Raw genomic sequence first — 12,365 nt, 5'->3', positions numbered from 1 at the left:
AAAAAAAAAAGTCAAATTTTAATCTCTGAAAATCTAGCTGGAAGTAAGAGCTGGTTAAGTGAGAGAGCCTGATGTGGTATAAACTGTACTCAAGCAGCTGGGGGCTGGAGGAGGATTAAACAATATCAGACCTACAGAATGTGACCTTGCCTTAAAAAAGAACTGGTTAAATGAATGAAAGGAATTCAGACACGGAAGCACGTGCGCACGGGAACACACACACACAGTGACTGATTGACTGGGTTTATAACAGAGCATTTCCAGGGACAGTGGTAGTGGTACACACCATTAAGCCTAGCACATGGGAGGTAGAGTCGGGCACATCTCTGAGTTCATGGCCAGTGTGGTTTACAAAGAGTATGAAACAGTAGAAATACCATTTTAATTTGAGTGCTGTCAGTCAACTGCTGCACAGTATAGGCATCTTCTGTGTTGTACTGAAGCAGGATTGCCATCTGGAATGTGGACGCCTTCACGGTCCAGAGAAAAGAAAGGAGGAAATGTGAAAACACGGGAAAGGTCTTCATAGGTACAACCTGCTTTCACAGAAAGCACTCTTCAAATGCAAAAAAGAGGGAATACAAAGTGTCACAAGGCCAGGGGAATGGACATTTTCCTTAGAGACACTTTTAAACACTGAAAGGACTTTCAGTTTTCTCCTGCAATGTGTCCTCTATATAAGCATAAATATATGAGCATATCCACACTTGTGTAAACACACACCAGGTTTAGAGACATTAATTATGAGTTTAATTTTTATGCACAGTAGAACAAAAAATTACTTTGGAGGGTACATACCATGGATATATTATGTGTGTGTTCGAGTTGCCAGAGACCTCCACACCAGGTATAATGGTTACTTAATTAACTTATCAATGTACAAGTACAAAGGTTAACTAATGAGTAGTTTGAATCACACACTCTGAAGTTTAAAGCTGAAAGAAATTACCATCACCAGCTCACTACTGAAACTTTTTCAAGGTATGAGGTAAGTTTAGTTGTGAAACACCACCGAGTACAGAAGTGAGAGTAGAAGGAACCTAGCATTTGAGCCACAGTGCACTGTCAGTTAACCGGACCCCAGCTTTCATACAAATGCAGTCAGCCCACAGCTGTCATTATTAGGAATTGCACACTGCTGGATGCACTAGGGAGTCTTACCACTGTTAGGCTGCAGAGAGCTCAGACTGGAACTAGAGAGTGAAATATTTGTCACCCAAGCATGTCAGGCAAGGGCACTCTACAAACCTACCAAAGACCACTTCTGTGGTGTAAGCAGATACTCCTAACTCAGTGGAGGAGAAAACTGAGGCTCTGAGTAAGGAAGTGACGTGCACCTATACCAGTGACTAGGAATTCAGCTCACCTGCCCAAGACAAGCATGCTTTACTCCCTGCATGGCTCTGTCAGAAGATGAACTGCATCCCACTGCATGACGTACCTAACTGGATTTCTCTAAGTTGTCTTATCAATTAGTACTCAAGTATTTTACCCCAAATAAAAAGATGACTTTACCTGCAAAGTATATCTGTTTTTGAAGCAGTTAGTGACTAGTTCTCCTTTGGACAGTTGATACAACCATGTCAGTTTTCTGCCACTGTGACGGCTGGCGTAGAAAGCTGTGAATCGCTGATAACTGCGCTCCAACTAGATGAAAGAATAGCACTATGTGGCATCCATGGTTCTACAGTTTACAGTCAGCATTTCTTAAAAAAAAACAAAAAAAGGTCCCTGCCCCAAGTTCTGAGAACAAAATCAGTGCTTACAGAGAAGAGAACTACAAATGCCGGGGACTGTCTTGTGAGCACTGTAAGACTGCAGAGTGCAAAGCAGGTTTCTACTTCATGCCTAGTAAGTGCATCAAGAGTTCACCATACAACCAGTGAGACTCCACTTGTTAGGGGTAAATCAACACTGTTTGCTGCAAGAGACTTGACCAGCCTTTCGCTATTCAACACAGGCCCATTTCACATTCCCCACACACACTGCACTGACTCTTACACAGCACTGCAGTCAGCACACTAAGGTCAGGCAGCCCCTTTCCCTCTCGCCAGCTGAAAGAAACCAGAGAACAAAACCACCCTCACCTCTGACGGCAAGGCAAACGTGCAAGACTGCTGAAAGGGCCACGATCCGGAACTCAGGACCTGAATACTGAAGTCCACTGAGGGAGAGAACACATTTAATTACTCTACAGATTTTAAAATTCTATTGTTATACATATACGTGTGCATGCACACACACACACACACACAAAATACACACACAGCCAAAACATTTAAAAATTCATGACAGGTCAAGTAGGCTACACATATATGATGTGTAGATGGGTGAGATGTCCTATATCAAAACTTCAAACCAAAGGTTGAAGAACCAGCAACTGTTTTCCTCCAACAGAGTTCCTAAGCTAATCTGCCTTGATCAATTTCATTTTTCTCCCTTCTGGATATGAAATTCAGCATGCACAAGCAATGTATGGTGACTAGCAATGATTTAACAGACCCAAATACAAGAAAATGGAAAGCTTGACAGCAATCCATTCCCTCCACTACAACTGTGTCCATTACTACTGTCAAGACACATAGCAGAGACATGTGGGACCTAGGATTAGGACACTTTCATCCACAGATGACTTAGATGTTCACTAGCAATGCAAGCTTAATGCCGACAGCAGTTTTAATTTGGGAATAATAAAATTCTCCAACTTTCATCAAAAACAAATAAGAGAGAGAAGAAAATAATCAGAAATGTATCCAAACTAAGGTTCAGAAGACAAAACAAGCCCACAGATCAGCACGACTGGTCCCAGCAAAAGCTGCCATCATACCATCTGGGAGTTAGGAGGAGGAGAGCGCATGGAAGGAAACACCTGCTTCTCAGTCTCTGAAACTCTGACCCCATTTACCACCCTCACTCCATATTCTGTCACTTCTTTCATCTGCTACCAAGAGCCCAAACAGCCTCTTAAGAGCACTCAGTACTCACGGTCCAGCGGTTCTGAATTCGTCAGGTGTTTTTTGAACTGTTCATTCAGATCTTTGCTTACACCAATGTCTTGAAACATTCGCTGAAGTTTGGAAGTGTACTCAAAACCACAAGCTTGCTGAAATAAACCCAAGCAACTGTCTCATTAATTTGCATAAACATGAATGTACACAATGCATATAAGGGATTTGTAGAGAAATCACAATACAATATATCTTTGTCTTTAGTTCTATAAACCTACTACTATTAAGATTTAGTCATATCTTATGGCATAAATATATACAGATAAAAATTATGTTATAGAAAGACCATTAAAAGTTGGACAATTGGATCTTCAGTATGCAGTAACATATTGCAGCATTTAAACCTGCAATTTAAAGGTGTTCTAGCACTGCAAGAGATTACGACTAGGAAATAATTTAGAAACAGGTGAAGTGATGCACATCTGAAAGTGCTGTACTCAGCAGGCAGAGGCTAGCCTGGGCTGGCAATGACCCTCAAAACACACCCTTCCATAGCCCAAATAACCTGCTTGTCCCTTATTCTACCACTGAACTGTCTTTTCTAGAATGTGCCTGCTGAAGTTTATATCTCTGATGTGGAAGTGTTTGAAGATGGGCCCTTGTGAGTTCAGACTTCTGAGTCCCCAGAACGGAGAATTCATTTCTGTGCCTAAGTTTCCTGGCCCATGGTATTTTGTTTTGGCAGTTTAGGCTAAGAAAACCACTAAGCATTCACACAGAGCCAACAAGGCTGGGTGTGTGGGAGGCAGGTGAGGGTGTAGAAGGTGAGAAGAGCCTGGCCAAGGAAGGGCTACACAGAATAAATGGGCCCAAAACAAGGTGGCAGAGGAAGGAAAGCACGGGAGGCCTGGGTGAGAAGCAGGGCTCCCACTGCACAAACCATGTCAGTAAAGCCTGAGGAATTGGGATTCTCCAGGAAAAGAAAAGTACCTTTAACTTGGAGATCATGCTTGCTTCAGCATCGTCACTCGCACTGTTTTGATGTACCAGTCTCTTGGCAAGCATCTTTGCATAGAACTTCTGAAATACATCTTTGTCCTCGATGTACTTGAAGACCACCATCTGGGAAAGCCAGGGAAAGAACACCTTAGTGAAGCTAACTCACAAGCTGATTGTCTCTAGCTATCTCCAGGAGCCAAGAATTGCTTGGTTTTGGGTGGGTCTAAAGTTCAAAACCTAGTACAAACTCATCCTGAAATGTTCACAATAAATACAGCCACCCATTCCTTAAATCCCAGTTGATTGGACTAGACTTAGTAGCAAGAAGCAAAGTACTAAGGCTGGAGAGATGGCTCAGTGGATTAGGGGACTTGCTGTTCTTGCAGAGGATCTGAGTTCCATTGCTAGCACATGGTGACTCACAACCATCTGTTTACTCCATTTCCAGGAGATAGAACACCCTTCTGACTTCCTCAGGCACAAGCATACATGTAGTACATAGACATACATATATGCAGGCAAAACACTCATATCACATAATAAAGTAAATCAATCTTTGAAAAATTAAAACAAAAAAGCAAAGTAGCAATATTAAAGTAAAATTTAGGAGTAAAACCATAAATTCAAAATCAAAATACTTATGACTTAGCATGTCATAAAACATAAAAACAACATAAAAAAACATAAAAACAGCCTTACAAAGGGTAATGGGTGTGGCCATGAAACACCTTACCACTTGATTGAGGGTGTCTTCTAGTTCTGCCTCTTCTGGGTTCTTGGAACTGAAATTTAAAAGGGCAATGTGTTTACAAACAAGCAAGCAGATGGTTATACATACTACTATGTCAAACTAGGAGGGCTACATGTGGCTTCAAGTATTAAATAATGAGTTCTTAGGTCAGCTGGAGAGCTAGGGGGGTCACTTTCCTTTCCTAAGGCAATCTGGAAGTTTTACATTGTACCCCACCATGGAAGAGATTACAATATAGTCACTACAATATCTAAGATGAAAACTGACAGAAGTTAATAATAGTATTATAAAGTTTTCCTTTAAGACAACCCATTTAAATATCAGTAAATGAGCTTCATTCTTACAGTTGCTCCCTACAATCCAAGGTGGCAAGTGACCTTACCCAATGTTTCCCCACCACATACAAAGCAGGTAACACAATTCTCCCGATAGCTGTTTGTTTTGCTACTGAGCTACAACCACAGTCTGAAGATGCTGTATCGTCTATATTTTATACAATTATTTTCCAGTTCACTGATGATGACTTGTTAATTTTAAAAAACAGAAAAGGTTTTATGTGTATGTGTGTGTACCTGCTTGTCTGTACAAGCACCGTGTACACACAGGAACCTATGGAGGCCAATAGAAGATTCTCTGGAACTGGAATTACAAATGTTTGTGAGCTGACCAACATGGATACTAGAAAGTAAACCTAGGCCCTCTGCAGGAACAGCAAGTGTCCTTAACAGCTGATCCATCGCTCTGGCCTTGACAGTCTGTTAAACTGTCATTGTTCACACTGGCATTTATGGGTATTCTCTTAGTCTTAGAGAGCTTTTTAAAATATACTGATACCAGAAGCAGTAAAATTTGGGGGCCTGTGTCCCCTTCACAGCATTTGGTGATGTGGTTTGTGGGACACTGAGGCAAACCTTGAACATTTCAGGAATGAAACTGTGATAGGGAGAGAAGCTAAGGGAATATAACGAAGAGAAGACATACCTGATCATACCGCTTCTAGCTCTGAATACAGCTAAGATTAGGAAAAGTGTCAGGTGAGCTATATGGTGACTGGAAAATGAAGTATCCGTAGCACCAACAAATGACCAAATAAAAACAAAACTTTAAAACATTCACATGGCTGAATATGGTGGTGTGCTCTACAAAGCCAGTATGTGGAAGGCTGTGGGTAAGAGGACTGCTGGGAGTTTTGAGGCTAGCCTGAGCTACACAACAGCTCTGTCAAAAGCAAAGTTTGTAGACCAACAGATAGATAATCTATATTGTAGTATTCAGCCTTCTACTACTGTTCAGAAAGCCAGTGGAAGTTGATGCAGGTTTCAACAATGTAGTGCAATACAAGTAAATGTAATACAAATATTGATCCCTTGTATTAAATTGAAGTTTAAATAGGGGTACTAGGAAAAATACAATACCAAATCAGTACCTTTTCTTCAACAAGGAGTCACAGTACCGAGCAAGCAGCTCAGGGGATTTACTGGATGACTGGGCCATTTTGGTAACCGCATTGTTGTTTATGAAGCGACCACAAGCCTGTGTATATAAAAGACAGTTAGAAAAAAGGAGTCTTGTACATACACACTGAACAGGCACAGTGACACACTCACTTTATCAAGTGCGGCTACGAAGCCAGCGTCATTGTTGAATGCTGACATGACCAGGGCATTGTACTTCTTATGAACGTCCAGCACTGTCTGCACATACATCTTGGGGTCCTTAGGTAGAGGGAAGCCAAAACAAACAAGAATTAAACACATATTTTACGCTACTGTAAAACACTCTATAAATCTGAACTACATCTTCAAAGAAGTTAGTATGATCAGAAATACTTTTGGTTCCACCACTAAAACATACAGGACATTGTGTTTCTATGTAAAACAAAGTAATTCTTCAAAGTAAAAAAACTTGAAATATCATAAAACTTGTTTTTTCAAATGACAGGTCTGAATACAGATGGGAATGCACAATGGCAACTGTGTGGTCAAGGTCAGGGACAAGTACCGGGGACTTGGGGTGTGGAAAACAGGGACTCTTCAGACAAAAGAAAATAGCAGAAGGTGCTAAAGAGGACAGTACTGGTAGAAGATACAGGAGATGGATGGGGAAGAATCAATATCAATGGTCAAGTAGCAGTCACTATTTGCCACCCAAGGACCCATAATGTGTGGCAGGTATCATTCTTAATGTCCATTAACATGAGCAAACTTAGTTACACGTCTTACTAAAGTAAGTGGCAGATAAGCCAGGTAAGGACTCGGGCAGATGACTCCTGTGTCTGGTATGTTCTCTTCAGTTTTCAGAATGGAAAAGACCCAGCCAAAGGACACAGAGAGGCAGGAAGGCTCTTGACTAGCCCTTCATAAACCAGGAGCTTCAGGGGCACACAAAGAAATATTCTGCAATGCCTCTAAATTCCTAATGTACAATTTCACCATTGATATTTCTGAAACAGCCTTTCTATATATAGCCCAAGCTTACCATAAACTTGTGACCTTGTTCCTTTCCCTGTTGCCACCACTGTATCCAGACCCCAGTTCCTGACACACTATCTTGCACAATTCAGAAATGAGAAAGCAGAAACCCCTGAATACTAATTACTTTGTATTTTTGGTAAAAGTTGTTTTTAATTAATAATGGGTAAAACCAGAACCTTATGATACATTTTCTATACACTGCAGGTATGCCTTATTTAAAAATATAATAAATAGATGCAAAATTATTATGAAAAAATATATAGTATGATGATACAATTTCACTGAGATGGAAAGATGGTCTTTACCTGATACAATCAGATAATCTGGTCCCTGTCTCCTGACAACTACTCCTGTATGTTGCAGAGATGGCACCACTCTAAAGAAAGCATCCGAGAGCACCTACAAGTCAAGCATGCACCTTGCTTCATATGGGCTCTTCTTTTTTAAGCAATGCATTTTTTTTTTCCCTTTGCTTGACTTAATTTTGGTTTGTCATTAAAGCCCATATTACTTTGGCAAACTCAGGTTTTAATCTGATTTCTGATCCCACATCAAATTACTATACAACATTCATATTATTTTTGATTTCCCGGTCATTGGTTTTACAAAGGGCTCTAGCCTGCAGTGAGCAACCAACCTCAGGAAAGTGCAGTGACCACTACTGGACCACCCAGCTTCCATAAGGAGGTTAACATCCTTGCAAAGAACCAACTGCACGTCAAATTTAAGGACTCATATTGCTTATAAAGCCTGTTATTTTGGGGACGATGACTCACAGGATTCATACAAGGTATATTATTTACATATATATATTTTACACACACACATTCTGGTACTTATTTTATTTTACAATGACTCAAGCCTTGCAGTAGAGAGGCGATAAACTCCCATTTATTGAGAGGCTAGGTCCCTTAGCGTGTGGCCTGTCATGAGGCTTAGCCACCTCTCCCTGTGGCTCCTAAGGTACTGGCCTTAGCTTCACCTCCATGCACCTGCTTTCTTGCTCTTTGTAGTGATTTACAGATCGAGTCTTGGGTATCAGTATTAACTATATTTACCATTACGTGCTAAGAATTGTAACCATTTCTCTGGCCTTTTCATATTTTTAAATTTTCCTTCATATTCAAGATTTGGAATCAAATTTCTCAGTAAATCCCACGTAGAGATGCAAAGCTTTGCACAGAATAAAGTAGCCTTCACATTGATTCTAGAGTTCTCATAATAGAGAAGACCCAGCAGAGTATGGCTGAGAGGGTGGGATTGTACCAGATAGCAAGCCCCGGAAAAGTGGATTCAGAAGATTCATTATCACAGTGTGTATGTATGACATGCTTAAGTGTGGAGGAGGAGTACCACAACACTAGTATGGAGCTCAGACAATTTTTTTTGGGGGGGTGGGGGGAGTCAGTTCTTTCTTTCCACTATGGGTCCTCTGGATCACACTCATGTTTTTCTTTGTTTTGAGGCAAGGTCTCATAGCTCAGGCTAGTCTCCTATGCACTGTATAGTCAAGGGTGGCTGGCCTTAGGTCTGATCTTCCTGCCTCTGCCTCCTGAATGTAGAGTTACAAATATGTACCACCATGCCTGGCTTTGAGAAAAAAAGGTGAGGTTTAAAACAAAATGAACATAATAGTGATAAATCTGGTCCACATCCATAACAACACATGAGAGGTTTTTGGTTTTTTACATATAGGAAACAAAGCTCCTCTCAGTTCCCAAGGGATCTCTCATTCAATGCCCATGATTCTAAAGGCTGTTAGATCACCCATGACTGACACTTTTAACAATCTAGATGAAAGTCCCCACCAAGCCTGCCCAGCCTGATCTTCAGAAGTCATGGGATTCCATATTTCCTAAGCAAAAAAAGATCAACTCCCCCCCATCACTGTCATTTCATCTTGTTTTAACAAAGCCTACTGCTATTCTTACTGCCTCTCATTAGTCTTACTTTCTATACTGTAGCAATGTTTTGAATAAAAATCTAGTCTTATCAAGTGATAGTTATTAATAATAATACCCTTAGCATCTTTCCTTGTGTTCCTCCAGTAGAGTTGACATAATTAAAATGCTTCCAAGTTCTCCCAACATCTGCTGAGCTATCACCATCTTTCCAGTCTCTCCTTAAATCCTGTCTTATTTCTTTAGACTGTGCTTATTCAATCACTGAAGGGCTATCTGGGTTCTCAATACGCCTAGGTGGAAAGTAACTGAAGGCAACGTTCAACATTTAATTATGGCCTCTACACACACAGGTACACACGTATGTACATACCCCCAGTTCCAACACACACACACACACACACACACACGAAGATCAACACTGGTCTTCAAAAAGACCTGATTCAGGCAGTGAAGCATATGCCCATAGAAGGATGACCGAGGAGGCTAAGAGGAAGCCACCCTGGGCTGTACAGTAAGACTTAGACACCACATCGGCTGTGATCCTAAATTCTGACCCAGTACTTTTCAAGAATACTGTCAAAAGAGATAAACTGGAATCCTTTAGCCTTTTAAAGAAACATCTCACTCTTCATGTGTGTAAACTGGGCCACTAATAGATCTAAACAATGCTTTCAACCTAAGCTGGGAGCCACCTTCAAAAGCAAAATCTGCATTTTTCATTGGGTCAGGGGCAAATGAGAGACAACTGTTAAGCTTGTGTTAACTGTTAACTTGTTAAACTCTATCAGTTAACCACTATCAACACAGCAACTACAGGATACACGCGTTCTTCCTGAACACTGAACTTACCTCTGGATAATTTGCCTTTTGGAAATTAAGGAGAAGAAATTAAAGTTTTCTCCCAGGAAGAAGCAAACACATCATACAATCATCTAGGAAGAAACGTGTGACTGCTATCCATAAGTACCTGGCCTTCTGAGTAACTTTGCCTCCATATAAATCATCTACCTCAACATAAAGCCAACGTTTCAGAAATACACACCCTCACCACAAACCATCAACTGCAAAGAAAGAGGCAACTTACTGTTTGCAGCACACTCACTAAATGTTCAATCCTGAAATTCCTTCCTCTATTAGCCACCAAGACACTCCATGTGTGTTCAGGAATATAAAAAATAATCATTCATTCGTTTATTCATTCATTCATTCATTCATTGGTAAAAACAGGGTCTACACAGCCCTGGCTTGCTTGTGACTCACTATGTAGACCAAGCAGGCCTCAAACTCACAGAGACCCACCTGCCTTGGCCTCCTGGGTACAGGAAATAAAGGCGAGTGCTACCACGCCTAGCTATAAAACTAACTTTGATATTAACTGGAAGGAGAAAGGCAAAATAAGCATAAGGTCCTACACACTGCATAACACAAATTTACATTTTTTTATTATTTTTTTTTTTTTGGTTTTTTCGAGACAGGGTTTCTCTGTGTAGCCCTGGCTGTCCCGGAACTCACTCTGTAGACCAGGCTGGCCTCGAACTCAGAAATCCGCCTGCCTCTGCCTCCCAAGTGCTGGGATTAAAGGCGTGCACCACCACCGCCCGGCCTACAAATTTACATTTTTAATAAGACTTTTTCTTGTCTTTCAGCAGAAATAAGACTGCATGTAGCTTAAAGTGTGAACGCAGAGACAAACATCAGTAATTTAAGACACGCTATCTATTATTATTTTTATTATTATTTATTTATTATAAGTATTTATTATAATATCTATTATTATATTATTATGTTATAATATCTACTATTACTATTACTATTATTACTATTATTATTATTATTATTATTATTATTATTATTATTATTATTATTATACTCTCTGCTCCCTTTTGCTCCAAACATTTATGTTTGGCCTAAGATCTAGATTTGTCATTTGTTTTTTAGGATAGGGTCTTATCCTCTAACCTAGAACTCACTAGAGGTAGCCCAGGATGGCCCATCTGACAAAGGATGGCCCCGAGAGACAAGGTCAGTGATAGGGTTCTAACTTGTCTTGAACCAACAGGGGGGTCACTTTAGTACTTGCCATTGTACAACACAGTTTACATCAGAATTTAGTTTAATGTGGCATAAAAACTGATTTGGGAATGAATTGTTTCCATAATGAGTTCCCTTATAGAAAGATTAAACTCTTCCTTTTGCTGGAAAAAAAAAATGAGTATCCTGGATACAAATTGACAGTTTGGTCATGCTAGATATTTTTTTTTTTTAAATCGAGACAGGGTTTCTCTGTGTATCCCTGGCTGTCCTGGAACTCATTCTGTAGACCAGGCTGGCCTCAAACTCAGAAATCCGCCTGCCTCTGCCTCCCAAGTGCTGGGATTAAAGGTGTGCACCACCACCACCTTTAAATCTAGTGGTCATGCTAGATTTAAAAGATTATTGTTATGTTTTTCTGTCCTTGTATGTAGTTTTGTTCCACAACAAGAAAAATTTATTCTTGTTCTCCCAAGGTTACAGATCTATCATTCACAAACTTAGGATAAGCAGTGGCTCAGCAGTTAAGAAAGTATATTGTTCTTGCAGAAGACCAGAGTTTAGTTCTCAACACCCAAATTGGGTGACTCACAACAAATCTTCTGGCTCCTGTGGGCACCACACCCATTTAACACAGTGAAAAAATACAAATGAGCAAACAAAGTAAAAAACAACAAAAAAGAGGCTAGAGAGATCACTCAGCAGTTAAAATCACTGGATGCTCTTCCAGAGTGTCAGAGTTCAGTCCCCAGCAACCACACAGTGGCTCACAACCATTCATAACTCTAGTTCCAGGAGCTCTGAGGCCCTCTCTATGCTGACCACTTCAGGCATACATACATTCACACAGAAACACTAAAATAAGACAAAAATAAAAAAGGAGATTACCAATACTTCAAAAGTTGCTGAAGAGAGCTGGGTATGGTGGTGCAAGCCTTTCAGGAGGAACAAGCAGAGAGGTAGATGGATCTCTGTAAATTCAAGCATGGGCTATATAATGAAACCCCATCTTAAAGGGAGCAGGAGCGGGGCAATGCTAGAATAATTTAAGGATTTTGTGAACGTTCTACTTTCAAAAGCCAAAACAGGTTCTCTTTATCAGTAAAATTGTAACAAAGATGCACCACACACATCTGCAGTTAACATGTGAAAATAATGGGCTCAATTGCTCTTCAGTCAGGTCCTACTTACATTTAGAGCAGCTTCTCCACACTTCTCAATTGCTGCAAGACCCTGATTATGAATATGTGTCTCTAGT

General features: G+C 40.4%; 1 protein-coding gene across 1 annotated transcript in view; it reads right to left on the bottom strand.

Moving 5' to 3' along the window:
- The window catches only part of Cul1 (cullin 1), an 80,109-nt gene that overhangs the window by 5,032 nt on the left and 62,712 nt on the right, over positions 1-12,365 (bottom strand). The window contains exons 9-17 of the mRNA XM_031381082.1: positions 12,299-12,358; positions 6,306-6,413; positions 6,125-6,231; positions 4,681-4,729; positions 3,939-4,070; positions 2,986-3,103; positions 2,088-2,164; positions 1,516-1,647; positions 378-470 (exon numbers count right to left, since the gene is read on the bottom strand). Coding sequence (XP_031236942.1) covers positions 378-470; positions 1,516-1,647; positions 2,088-2,164; positions 2,986-3,103; positions 3,939-4,070; positions 4,681-4,729; positions 6,125-6,231; positions 6,306-6,413; positions 12,299-12,358 — 876 coding nt within the window. The remainder of the gene's footprint in view (positions 1-377; positions 471-1,515; positions 1,648-2,087; positions 2,165-2,985; positions 3,104-3,938; positions 4,071-4,680; positions 4,730-6,124; positions 6,232-6,305; positions 6,414-12,298; positions 12,359-12,365) is intronic.

The sequence above is a fragment of the Mastomys coucha genome, unplaced genomic scaffold (assembly GCF_008632895.1).
Source record: "Mastomys coucha isolate ucsf_1 unplaced genomic scaffold, UCSF_Mcou_1 pScaffold20, whole genome shotgun sequence".
Taxonomy (NCBI): domain Eukaryota; kingdom Metazoa; phylum Chordata; class Mammalia; order Rodentia; family Muridae; genus Mastomys; species Mastomys coucha.
The sequence above is the reverse complement of the archived record's forward strand: the minus strand, read 5'-3'. Positions and strand labels throughout refer to the sequence as shown.